Source organism: Macrobrachium rosenbergii, chromosome 10 (genome assembly GCF_040412425.1).
Source record: "Macrobrachium rosenbergii isolate ZJJX-2024 chromosome 10, ASM4041242v1, whole genome shotgun sequence".
Taxonomy (NCBI): Eukaryota; Metazoa; Arthropoda; class Malacostraca; order Decapoda; family Palaemonidae; genus Macrobrachium; species Macrobrachium rosenbergii.
Window position 1 is genome coordinate 24,740,053 of NC_089750.1, and position 13,475 is coordinate 24,753,527.

General features: G+C 36.1%; 1 protein-coding gene across 1 annotated transcript in view; it reads right to left on the reverse strand.

Annotated features, from left to right (window-relative positions):
- Positions 1-13,475, reverse strand: part of LOC136842291 (uncharacterized) — a 289,840-nt gene that overhangs the window by 42,655 nt on the left and 233,710 nt on the right. Inside the window, 6 exon segments of the mRNA XM_067109551.1 lie at positions 4,579-4,737; positions 5,029-5,073; positions 5,076-5,148; positions 5,306-5,474; positions 8,122-8,291; positions 8,851-8,975. Coding sequence (XP_066965652.1) covers positions 4,579-4,737; positions 5,029-5,073; positions 5,076-5,148; positions 5,306-5,474; positions 8,122-8,291; positions 8,851-8,975 — 741 coding nt within the window.

Below are 13,475 nucleotides of genomic sequence, written 5' to 3' on the forward strand. Positions count from 1 at the left end.
ATGAAACCTACCCTATTATCTAAGTTGGGTCAAATGATGGCCACATGCCAGATTTTCTGTAGATCGGTCAAGCAGTTACCACAAAAGTTACAAGTTTTCTAGTACTAACAGTCCTCATTGTCTGGTATGGATACCTGATGATGACTGTTGGTCCTAAAAAGCTTGTAACTTTTCTTGAATTAATATCTCCACTAGATACCATCCAGTTAAAATGAGGTCTTTTATTAATTGCATTATTGCACAGAGCAATTATGTATATAAGTGATGAAGTTCATATATATAAATATATATATATATATATATATATATATATATATATATATATATATATATATATATATATATATATATATATATATATATACATACATACATATATATATATATATATATATATATATATACATATAAACACACATACATACATACATACACTAGCTGACCAACCCTACGCTGCCCTGGAGAATTCTGAATGGCGGTCTCCGTGTAGTGGGAGCGCAAAGGGAAAGGGGATGGAGAGGGGGAGGGAGGAGGGAAGGTGTAAGGAAGGGTGAAGGGAGATGGGGAGGGGTTTGTGTTGGCGGTCTGACTGACAGTTCTGCTTTTTTCATGCGGATGTTCACCTTTCGAACAGTCTTGGGTGAACTGACAGGTATTACTGTGGTGACTGACTCACTTTTCTCCAGGTATTACAGTACTGTCTGTCCCTTTTATCCAAGTGTTGCTGTGACTGTCCCTTTTATCCATGTATTACTGTTCTGTCTGTCACTTTTATGCAGGCACTACTGTGGTGACTGACCCTTTTATCCAGGTATTGCTGTGGTGACTGTCCCCTTTATGTGGTATTATTATGGTGATGTCCCTTATATCCAGGTATTACTGTGCTGTCTGTCCCCTTTAACCAGGTATCACTGTACTGTCTGTCCTATTTACCCACTTATTACTGTGATGACTGTCCTTTTTATCCAGGTATTACTACATTATGCTGTCTGTCCCCTTTAACCAGGCATTACTGTGCTGTCTGTTCCCCTTTAACCAGGTAGGGTTACTGATCGGTCTGTCCCTTTTATCCAGGCATTACTGTGTTGGATGTCGCTTTTATCCAGGTATTACTATGCTGTCTGTCCCCTTTAACCAGGTATTATTTTGCTGTCTGTCCTATTTAAACCAGGTATTACTGTACTGTCTGTCCTATTGATCCAGGTATTACTGTGGTGACTGTCCGTTTTATCCAAATATTTCTATGGTGATTATCTAGACATTACTGTGGTGACTGTCCCTTTTATCCAGATAATTCTGTGGTGACTGGCTCATTTATCGAGGTATTACTGTGCTGCCTATCCCTTTTATCCAGATATTACTGTGCTGACTGTTCCTTGTATGCAGGTATTTCTGTGGTGATTGTCCATTTTATCCAGACATTACCGTAGTGACTGTCCCCAGGTATTACCCTGGTGACTGTCCCTAGATATTACTGTGGTGACTATCCCATTTATCCAGGCATTACTGTTCTTGTCTTTTCCTTTTATCCAGGTATTACTGCAGTGACTGTCCCTTTTATCCACCAGGAATTACTGTGGTGACTGTCCCTTTTATCCAGATATTACTGTGGTGACTGTCCCTTTTATCCAGGCATTACTGTTCTGTCTTTTCCTTTTATCCAGGTATTACTGTAGTGACTGTCCCTTTTATCCACCAGGAATTACTATGGTGGCTGCCCCATTCATCCAGGCATTACTGTGCTGACTGTCCGTTTTATCCTGGTGGTATTACTGTGGTGACTCATCATTTTATCCAGGTATTACTGTGCTGTCTGTCCATTTTATCCAAGTTTTACTGTGCTGACTGTCCATTTTATCCAGGTATTGCTGTACTGTCTGTCCATTTTATCCAGGTATTACTGTGGTAACTGTCTATTTTATCCAGACATTACTGTGGTGACTGTCCCTTTTATTCAGGTGTTATTTTGCTGACTGTCCCTTTTATCCAGGTATTACTGTGGTGACTGTCCATTTTATCCAGATATATTGTGGTGACTGTCCAATTTAACCCCCACCAAACCTAAACATACCCCCTGCTAAACCTAAATGCACCCTCTGCTAGACATAAACACATCCCCACTAAACCTAAACACACGCCCCCAGTAAACCTAAACACAAACCTTGAGAGAGAATTGTTAATCACATGGAATAAAAGCAATCTCAATAATGTATTTCTATGGTACCGAGTACATGAAATGCGGTATGATAAACCTGTAGAGTTTATATATCACAAAAGTTACGAAGGGAAGGGGAGGGGGAAAGGGGTACAGATTTGAAACCTACTCCATTACCTAAGTTGGGTCAAATGATGGCCATGTTCCAAATTTTGTCAAGATCAGTCAAATGGTTACCAGATAAGTTTCAAAGGGAAGGGTTACGGGTTTGAACCGTACCCTATTCTCTAAGTAGTCAAATGATGGCCATGTGCCTAAATTTTGTCTAGATTGGCCAGGCGGTCACTACATAAGTTACAAGGGAAGGGGAAGGGGAACTGGCAACCAGTTTGAAACATACCCTATTACCTAAGTTGGGTGAAATGATGGCCACATTCCAAATTTTGTCTAGATCAGTCAAGCGGTTACCAGATAAGTTTCAAAGGGAAGGGGGTACTGGTTTGGAACGTACCTTAATACCTAAGTTTGGTCAAGTGATGGCCATGTGCCAAATTTTGTTGGAACGTACCTTAATACCTAAGTTTGGTCAAGTGATGGCCATGTGCCAAATTTTGTCTAGATCTGTTAAGTGGTTATCACATAAGTTACAAAGGGAAGGTAGAAGGGGAAGGGGGTATGCAATTGAAACTACCCTATTACCTAAGTTGTGTCAAATGAATGCCACATGCCAATTTTTTCTAGACTGGTGAAGCAGTTACCACATAAGTTACATAGGAAAGGGTTGAATGGGGATGGGGGAAGTAGAAGGGGTTATGGGTTCAAAACCTATCCTATTATCTAAGTAGGGTCAAATGATGACTACATAGCAAATTTTGTCCTGATCCATCAAGTGGTTACCACATGAATTGCGTAGGGAAGGGGGAATGGGGACGGGAACGTGGAGGAAAGGGGATACGAGTATGAAACATACCCTATTATCTAAGTTGGGTCAAATGATGGCCACATGCTAAATTTTGTCTAGATTGGTCAAGCAGTTACCACATAGGGTACAAATGGAAGGGGGATGGGGAATGGGAAGGGGGTTACAGGTTTGAAACCTATCCTGTTATGTAAGTTGGGTCAAATGATGGCCACATGCCAAATTTTGTATAGATTGGTGAAGTGGTTACCATGTAAGTTGCATAGGGATGGGAGAAGGAAAGGGGTATGGGTGTGAAGCCTACCCTATTATCTAAGTTGGGTCAAATGATGACCACTTGCCAAATTTTGTCTAGATTGGTCAAGTGGTTACCGCATGAGTTACAAAGGGAAGGGGATGGGGTATGGGTTTGAAACCCCTCCTATTGTCTAAGTTGGGTCAAATGATGTCCATGTGCCAAATTTTGACTAGATTGGTGAAGCTGTTACCACATAAATTGCACAGCGAGGGGGGAGTGGGGATGGGTGAAGGGGTACAGGTTTGAAACCAATCCTATTATGTAAGTTGGGTCAAATGATGGCCCTGTGCCAAATTTTGTCTAGATCGGTCAAGCGGTTACCAAATAAGGTACAAAGGGAATAGGGATGGAGGAAGGGGAAAGGGAAGGGGTATGGGTTAGAAATCTACCCTATTGTCTAAGTGGGGTCAAATGATGGCCACATGCCAAATTTTGTCCAGATCAGTCAAAGGTTACCACATAAGTTACCAAGGGAAGGCAGATGGGGGAAGGGGAAGGGAAGCGTGACGGGTTTGAAACCCACCTTATTATCTAAGTTGGGTCAAATGATGGCCACGTGCCAAATTTTGTCTAGATCGGTGAAGCAGTTTGGATTTCTATAGTGTGCAAACATACAAATATATGAACAAATATTTACCAAATGATATATATATGCCAGATTTTGTCTAGATATATATATAGCTTTTAGTACATAAGTTACAAAGGGAAGGGGGAAGTGGGATGGAGAGAGGGGAAGGGGATACGGATTTTAATCCTACCCTATTATCTAAGTTGGGTCAAATGATGGCCACGTGCCAAATTTTTTCTAGATCAGTCAAGAGGTTCAGATTTTTAGTACACAGACATACAGAAATAGGGGCAACTTATATATAAGATTAAGGGGATATATATATTTAATATATATATATTATATATATATATATATATATATAATATATATATATGCCAAATATATTTATATATATATATAAGAGGTTATATTTATATATATATATATAAAAATATTACAAAAATACTAATTTTTTTATGATTGCATGTTTGTTATATATATATATATATATATATATATATATATATATATATATATATATATATATATATATATATATATATATATATATATATATATTTATATTATATATTTATATATATATATATAACTGCCAGCTAGTTCATACAAAGATTATAAAATTTGAAATACCTTACCTTTTGTATATGCTACATTGAAGAAGTTACGTGAAGCCCGACACCGTGCTACTACACATGCTAGAACTGTGCCTGCCAGTAGGACTCCTGCTGCTGCACCAACCAGCATGGGTGTTATGTCCTCACCATCTTCATCATCATCACAGCAGTCATCACTTTCTGAAATATATTCATTCTTATGTAGAGATATTATTTTGTATATTTAACGTAGATGAATATGATCAGTAAGCTGTTTTTCCTAATTGTAGATGTAACCAGAGGAAAAGACCAAAGATCCTTGAAATAAGGTTGAATCCCTTGTACTGAGAAGTATTATTGATGATGAAGCATCCATACCCTTTCGATCACTCACTTGCATCTTTTCATTCATGAAGTTACTTTTATCTATAACAGTCTCCTTTGTAAGTTAATGATAATACTTGTTGAAGCTTTGAACTAAAATGATTTTACCTTTTAGTAACCTTGCTAAGCTTGATCTAGGTTCACAGCCATCCGGGGGCATCTAGAGTCAACAGGCGTAACCCTAGCACAATACCATCCACTGCTGAGATTATGGAAGTTGAAACTTGTCTGCAATAGCAAATCGTCAAAATTGTCAGGAGTCGGTCTTGTATTGCATGTGCTATACAGATATTACATTTTGCTCTCCTGTCTTAATTAAGATTATTTTAAAGGAATATTGATACTGTGAATAGGAAGATTGTTTACATTGAGCATGACTACTCACCGATGCAAGGGATATTTTACCAGATTCGGGGATAACCATTATTGGTCCGGTATAGACATCTTCACCACGACACTTGATGGCTATACTTCCGTGGTGCCACAGCTGAAGCTCGTAACTAGAGAAATTGTAAGGATATGTTGGCGCTGTCCACTTCACTTCTAAACTTCCCCTGAAAATTTATGAAAGAACAATAAAATAATATGCAAAATTCTGTTTCATGGTGTCAGGTCTGTTGATTATAGACATTATCCATCATAATGCATATTTGTATAGAATTTGAAAAGTTTATGAACTTAGATAGCTAGCCTCCCAAAGTAGAATGCTGATATGTAGAAAAAGGATAAAAGAAGAAACGAAGTAGAAATGAGTAGAATTTCACATATGCAACATAAACTGTACATTTGAATGCATTTTACCACAAATAAAGGAATTAAGATTTGAGAACATTAATTAAGTCATTGCCTGACAGACAAAATTTAAATAGAGCCCTAGATATCTGAACAACCAAAAATATCCACAAGAGTTCCAAATGGACATGACCTCCCAGCTTTTTTATATCTTAATCCTAAGAAATACTTTTTTATATTTCATTTCCTTTACCGTCATCCCATTGCACTCATTTTTCCTGTTCACCTCATCGACTCCACTCCTACTGCCCATTAACATGGCCCTTCATTTGAGCTCAGTGTAATTACCTACATGATTGTATTCTTGATTTTCCATGATGTGATCATTTCTGTTTCCAGAATCCCTTGTGAAAACCCACATCACTGGAGTGCTGGTTGAAGGAATGGGAGTGTTGATCTCTTAATCAGTCAAAAACTCTCTTTGCATCTAAGACTTGGTTAGATTCAGCATTTTAAATCATTCTGCTCTAGTCTTTGCCACTTTCGGAGGTGGAAGAATCACTGAACTGAAATTTTATAAGGTAAGAGCTTTATTAATTAAGCAGATGTAATTTTCTGACTTTGTCACCATTGAAGTTTCCTCCTTTCATCTAACAAAACTAAATATTTCTGTAAGTTTAGGTTTTCTTTTCTTTTACCTTAATAGTTTCTTAAGATTGTTTCTTACATAAAACTCCCTCTTTTTGGCGCTTATTTTCCGCAACTCATCCAGTTGACCCTGTCTGTTATACCAATATTACAATATTATAACATTTTAGTATACAAACGTTTTTGAGTACATAAGTCCGTGATGATGTATATACTGGTGTCAGATCTATTCTTCTTGGTTTCTTAAGAAAATAGCAAAAGAGTTTGTTTTTTGTATTTTGCTATCGTTGTTACATCGACCTAAAAACTACAGTTTAACCTTCAGTATGGAAGTACCCATGTGTGTTGTAAGATAAATCCATTCTAACCCCTCAAATTATCATTCTATTGCTGAATTGTCTGTGGTAGCTAAGTCTTTGATACTGTACTCAGTACTTGTCTTCTAAGACACTTATTGTTGGTTAATCTTGAATGCGTTACTACCATCCGATTATGCCCTCCCATAAACTATACAGGCACATCATTACTTTCGATGTTTCTAAGATTGGCAGGTCTGTCATGAAACACTGTTATAGACCTTCCTACTTTTGTTTCCAGTCTGTGGTGGCAATCTTTAGACTTTTTCTCTCCCTTAGCCCTATCCTTCTTTTTATTAGTGACTCGGCTGAATGTCATGACAATCCCGTTCTTATGCTGAAGATTCTACTCTTCTCGCCACTTTCCAGCGGCGAATTCTCAATCTCATCCCCTGTATGTGGTTGAAAAGACTTGATTTTTTTTCAGTGCTTTCAGGATCTATTTTTTCCCAGTCCTTTTTACAAAACAAGGCTTGAGAATTCTAAAAACTGAGCACCTCAAATCTGTTACCATTTGGGGTTTAAGAATAACAAGTAATATGGTTTTAAAAGGTCACAAAATGAGCCTGGCAAAGTCTGACCCTACTTAGTTGGGAATTTGTTTCAGATGTTTTGTTTAATTGCGCTCAGAGTATCTCCTTCAGATTTATGGTCTTGTCCACCTTTGTTTGGAGTATTAGTCTCGTTTCTGGGAGGCTCTTTATATAGCATTTTTGTTGATAGATTTGAGTGAATGACTTTCCACCAGGTAAGTGAACAAGCTCTTATTGCAAGCTTGCTTTCGGTTTACCTCCATTATAAGTTACCTCACTCTGTTTGTTCTATAAATATTTTTTTTCTGCATTGTGCTGGAATACTGCGTAATTGATACTATCCCTTTCTACCTCAGTGTAAACATTTAATTTTGTGCATCTAGGATGATCAGTTCACCTTACCATTTACTCCCAGAATGTGGAATTCTTTTCTATCTGTGTGTTGTTGTACCACTATTTTTATGAGTGCCTTATATATTGTACAATAACTATAAAAGAGAAGTCCATTGACACACTTGCTAATATGACCGAGCTTGAACTCGGCAGCCAGGAAAGTATCGATACTTCAACGTGAAAGTGATTCGGAGACAGTGATCTAAATGACAGGCATCCTCACAATGCACACAGATAGTAGGATTTATGTCCTTCAGAGAAACAACGAAAGTCAATTCCTTCTAGGCAGCTGACAAGTATGATAAATTTCTTTCCCTAATTGGAAGTAACCAAAAGCGGTTCATATATTGCAGATGGAAATTAAGTTATATTGTTTTTCTTTCAATGGGAAATAACGAAGGACTGATAAGTACTTTCGAAAACTCTACAGTTAGTACAGTTCAATTAGCAGAATTTTAACTCAACTTTAGAATTTAGATAGACCATGCTAAAGAAATTCTCGTCGAACGTCAGTTTGTAATGCTTTTTAGATAACTCACGTTTCGGGATAAGGTTGCAGGAAGAACGTTGTGTTCCAGTCATTCATGTTTGTGACATTTCCGCTTGGTGTCAGCCAGAAGAAACCATGATAAATAGGACTGGGATTAACCATAGGTCGAAGGCGAAATGCATAGCATCCGTTGTCAGTATTAGGATACTCAATTGGGCCCTGAAATAAACCCATAAAATCAGTAGTATTGGACTTGCATTGAATGAGCTGTTTTGATTAGTTTTAAAGATTTTCGGATGTTTTTATTAATGCTTCGTTCGTGTGTAAGTTTATATATATATCGTTCAAATGTGTGTAAGTTTATATATATATATATATATATATATATATATATTATATTATATATATATATATATATATATATATATATATATATATACATACATATATATATATATATATATATATATATATATATATATATATATATATATATATATATATATATATATATATATATATTATATCTGCATGGAAGTGTACAGTATGTAGCCTACATACTGTATGTACATTTATGTTTTTAGTGTTTTTAATTATTTGTGGTTGTATACGTCATTTGTTTTCGTCAGTGCTGTATGATCCGCGTATTTTGGTAATGATAGGAAGTAGTAATTAAGCAGTTATAACTCCAACGATCTCCAACATTATTTAATAAATACTCGCTTGAAAAATGAGAAGAGGAATACGAAAGCAGTAATCAGGAGCTGCCATTACTTACTTGCGTAACATTTTTATCGGGCGTGACGAGACGTAGACCACTGATGACGGATGTAGTGAAGTTCAGGTCGATACATTGTTGTTCGTCGCTAACTGAGACATACTGGTACAGTACCAAGTTTAGGGCTATCAGTACAAAACACGGAAAGGTTACATAAATGTGGAAGCCATAGAGAACCATGGCGAAGAACAACAATAATAATTACAGCAGTAACAATTTTACAGTGTTACCAATATTTAACATATAGGCTACAAGAGAACTTTCATAAATGCTGGTAGATTGTTTTGCCACTGAAAATATTTGTATTAGTAGAAATATCCTCTATCTCTTTAGAGGTTGCAACAATAGATTGGCAAGTCTGGTATGTAGTTTGTCAAAGAAGATAAGGACACAAGTAATAATTCATTAATACTACTGCTGAACGGAAAATAATGAGCTTTATAAACAAATAAGGGTCTGCGTCTTTTTATTGATATTTTCCATGGTTATCTTTTACAAGAAGAAATAGAGTAGGCCAGATAGTTATGTAGAACATGTAACCAAATCAGTTTCTGGTTCTTTACACGATACATTTATTTTATTGTCATTTTTTTTGGCAAGAATCGCTCCTGTAATACACTTAAGAGCCAGGAAGAACAGCTTAAGTCATTTCAGTCGTCTCTATCTTCACATTTCTTTTTTTTTTTTTTTTAACCAGGGATGAACCTCATGCCCAGAAAGCGCAAACAGCCCGTCATACACTCCCAGAAGCCTGTCAAACATTAATGCACACACACACACACACACACTCACACTGCAACACGTCTGTAATTTCGGAATTCCAGCTTTATGTTTTAAGTAAATGCCAGAGAATCAGTTCTGAAGTTACAAAACAATGCATGTGAAAAATCCTAAGGTGTTGTCTTGGTGAAGGGTGCAAAAACATGATGTGCTATGAAGATTGCAGGCTCGTAAATTATCTCTTTTGGTTTTTCGACCTAGACATAATCATAGGGATGAAACAGCCTGGGGCACTGTATGGTCAGTCTGTTTCATGAAGATTACTATCACATGAAAGAAGATTGAGAGATAAACATGATGAGATCCGCAGTAGGGGAGTTTTCAGTACCTGGGAGTGATTTTTTTTTTTTGGGGGCCCTACTTGAAGTGTGTACCTGGGAGTGATTTTTTTTTTTTTGAGGCCCTCAATTATTTGTTTTTAAATTGTTAATCTTTTGTACAATATAAAGTTATTTGAAGTTTTCCAATTTTCTTTTTTGTGCTGACACAAAAGATGGATCACTATTATGATGTGGTTTGATTCTTATAAGAGAAAATTTTTGTATTATTTGGAGATCTTTGCCTGAAAAGCAACAAATTCAATGGCATTCTCCTGAGCACTTTAGCTCTTTTAACTTAAGAAAAGAAGTTGAAATTTAGTGAGTTGTTCAATAAACACAAGCCAACTAGTCTCTTTTTCTGAAAATTAACTTTATTAAACGATTAAGACAAAACAGGTTGAAAGATTGCCTCAACTCCCCGTCTTTTTAAATTGTTAATCTGTTTATACAATATAAATTTTTTCAGATTTATTTCCAACTTTTTCTTTTTTGATGCTTGTGCTTACAAAAGATGGATCACTGTTATGATGTGGTTTGTTAATCACCTAATACCAAGACTTTGTTTCTTAAAATTTTTTTGTTTTTATTTGGAGATCTTTGGAGGAAGGAGGAGAGTTAGGAGCGAGTACTATTGACTAGTTAAAGAATTAATTCGTTAATGGCTATTAGTCTTGTTTTATTTTAGAATTTCCCACAACACTAGGGAGCGAGAGATATCCAGTCTCTGCAAGCAGTAGTAGTTGTTCATCTATTACCCTGTAGCTCTTGGCAGACTACACTAGTCTCTTTTTCTGTTTACTTTTCTATTAATTTGGGATCAGTAGATTCCCTTCCTCTGTTGAGTAGCACTTAGCATTCAAGCTCCTCATTGTTTTTTCCCATTGTTGTTTAGGTACAACTGTTTATTGTGACTCATAATCTTTTTCAGATTTATTTCTACAACTTTTACAGATCCTTTTGTTTGAAAGATGCACTGTTTTGTTGGCTGAAATAGCAACTCACTTCCATCAATTATTTCAATATTTTCTGCTTGTTATTAATCTTTAATATCAATGAGATTTGTTTCTTAAACTATTTTTTGTTTTGTACGTTTACGATTTATTGACACATTGAATTTCCTTTCCTGTGAGACTTCAATATGCTTTGTACATAGTGAATCTGTTGCACCCACACTTACGTGGTGGGAAATAAGTCATTCCATTCTTGTGGTATGAAATATAAGGCTGAGACTATTCAACATGTTCAACATCAGTTTTGTTTAACATGAATTTATTTGTTCATTCTTGTACATTCACCTTATTGGTCTAGGTTACCCTTAAGAAGGATAATAGTTATGATTCTTCTGTTATCTAATTGTTTTGAAGTACTGTTATCAGTAAAGCATGCAATACTTTAAACTCAGTTTCTAAGACACATTGTATCCGGCTGTCAACTTTCAGACCATCAGTTTGACATATTTTAGTTGAGATAATTGGAAATTATTCCTTTCTCTGATGTTTGGTAATCTTGTGGGACCTTGGGGACTCAGTTATCATCACTCTTCATAAGTTTTTGACAGGTTTGGAGAATCATTTGGCATTACTATTGATGTTTCTAAGACAGTATAGTTACTGACAAAAAGTAGTTATAAGCCAGATTTTGCGTATAGCTTTACTTTTTCTCCTTCAACTTTTTGTCGTTGATGCCACTCACGTAGCTTCAGCTGCTGCAAACTCACATGGCCGCGTATGTTGTTAATCTTACAAAATCAGCCTTAATTCCCGAAGGAAGGCACCTCTTATCATCAACTGGTAAGATTAGTTTTATCTTTACTAAAGCAGTTGAAAGCGATTTTTTTTTTTACAGTAGGAGTGAAAAGAAAGCTACCTGAGACAGTTTATGTAATAATCTTCAGTTGAAACCCATCCGATCTTTTATTAAGAAATGGCAGACTTGTCCAAGTATGTAACTCCTGAGAAACTGATCTAACAATAAAACATTTTAATTCACTGTTTTCTTTTTAATCAAAAGAGAACAGCTACCTTATTCATGGCTGATACGTCAGTAATGCACTTAACAATTGATTGTATGTTGATAGCCTAATGTCGCTTTTGAATAAAATTTGTTTTTAGTATCAATTTCAATCAGCTACATTGTTTATAGCTTAGTTTGAATTTATGGCATATAGATATTGAATAGTTTTATAGTGTTCATAATTGAATTTAATCAGAGTGGGTTCTCAGCCAATGATGCTGATGTCAGCAAATGTACAAAAGTGTTTGAGGACTTATGACTGGATCCTTGATGTGTCTCATATGTCCAAGGAAGCTTTCCTTTCATAGGAGAAAAGGACAGGTGACAGTAGCATCTGGACAAGGGTAAGCCGCAAAAGCAGTGACAAACTGAAGAATAGGAAACGATATTGTAGTTTCCAAACTTTTGTTGATTCCCTGAAGGTAATTTACAAGGAAACTGATTCCTTGATTAGTTTGTATAAACGAGGAGAAACTGGATTGTGTTACGAACTGCCTGAGTGCTTTTGATACGTTTCTCCTGTTATCAGTCCTCAAAGGAATGCCTTTTGGAAACTTCACAGGGGTGCACATGAAGAATAACAACAAAGAAAAGAGTCGCCCTTGGGCTGGGGCCCTATCAACTCTAGCAGCATCTTGAATAATGGTTCTTGGGAACTGAATGAGCTTTAATAGAGAACTATAGAGTTAAGGATTTAACATTTAAGGATTTAACATCCTGAGGATGACTGGTGCCTTAAGGGCACGTGTTTGTCAGAATTGATAAACAAGCAAGTATACAAGTGTTGCAAAAGCGATACATAGAAGTGGAATGAGCATGGCATGAAAAGTTGAGGAAGAAAATGTGTTGTGGTAACCTATGGTCAGTCTAAGGTTCATCTTACATTTAGTGTCATGGTCAGGGAAACTAATACTCAGAATCTTCAGTAATGTGTACCTGAAACGAATCATGATTAGCAAGTGTTTCAAAACCATATGAAATCCTAATAGCATTTGCGATCACTTAAAATTAGGAAAAGCTAGCACCATTAACTTAAATAGATATCCAATCACATAAAACGCAAATATGCTCACATATTGAACACAAGTATACAAATTTTATTACTCATGGGTTAGAATAACCAACTTGAGTTCCTAAGACAGGGTAACTCAAATTAATCATAGCTACTGGCATTATAAATCTTGAATGATATACCAAACACCAACTTGCAAATAAACAAACGCAGCTGTGGTGCGACTTACGTAAGACCACTCTTACATCTATGATCGTTTTCTTTCAGTAATTGAAAAATACAAACGAACAATCACAACCTAAGGAGAGGTAAACTTTGAGTTCACTGCATTAATCAACTGAACAAGATTCATCATACAGGAACAGTAACCCAAAGTATGAAAGATGGAAGTCTGATGCCGTCTAACTCGAAAAAACCATACACAGAAACAATCCTCATGTATGTTAAAAACAGTCTAACGGTGTGAATTACAGAATATCTACGAAAATTTTAAATCTCTA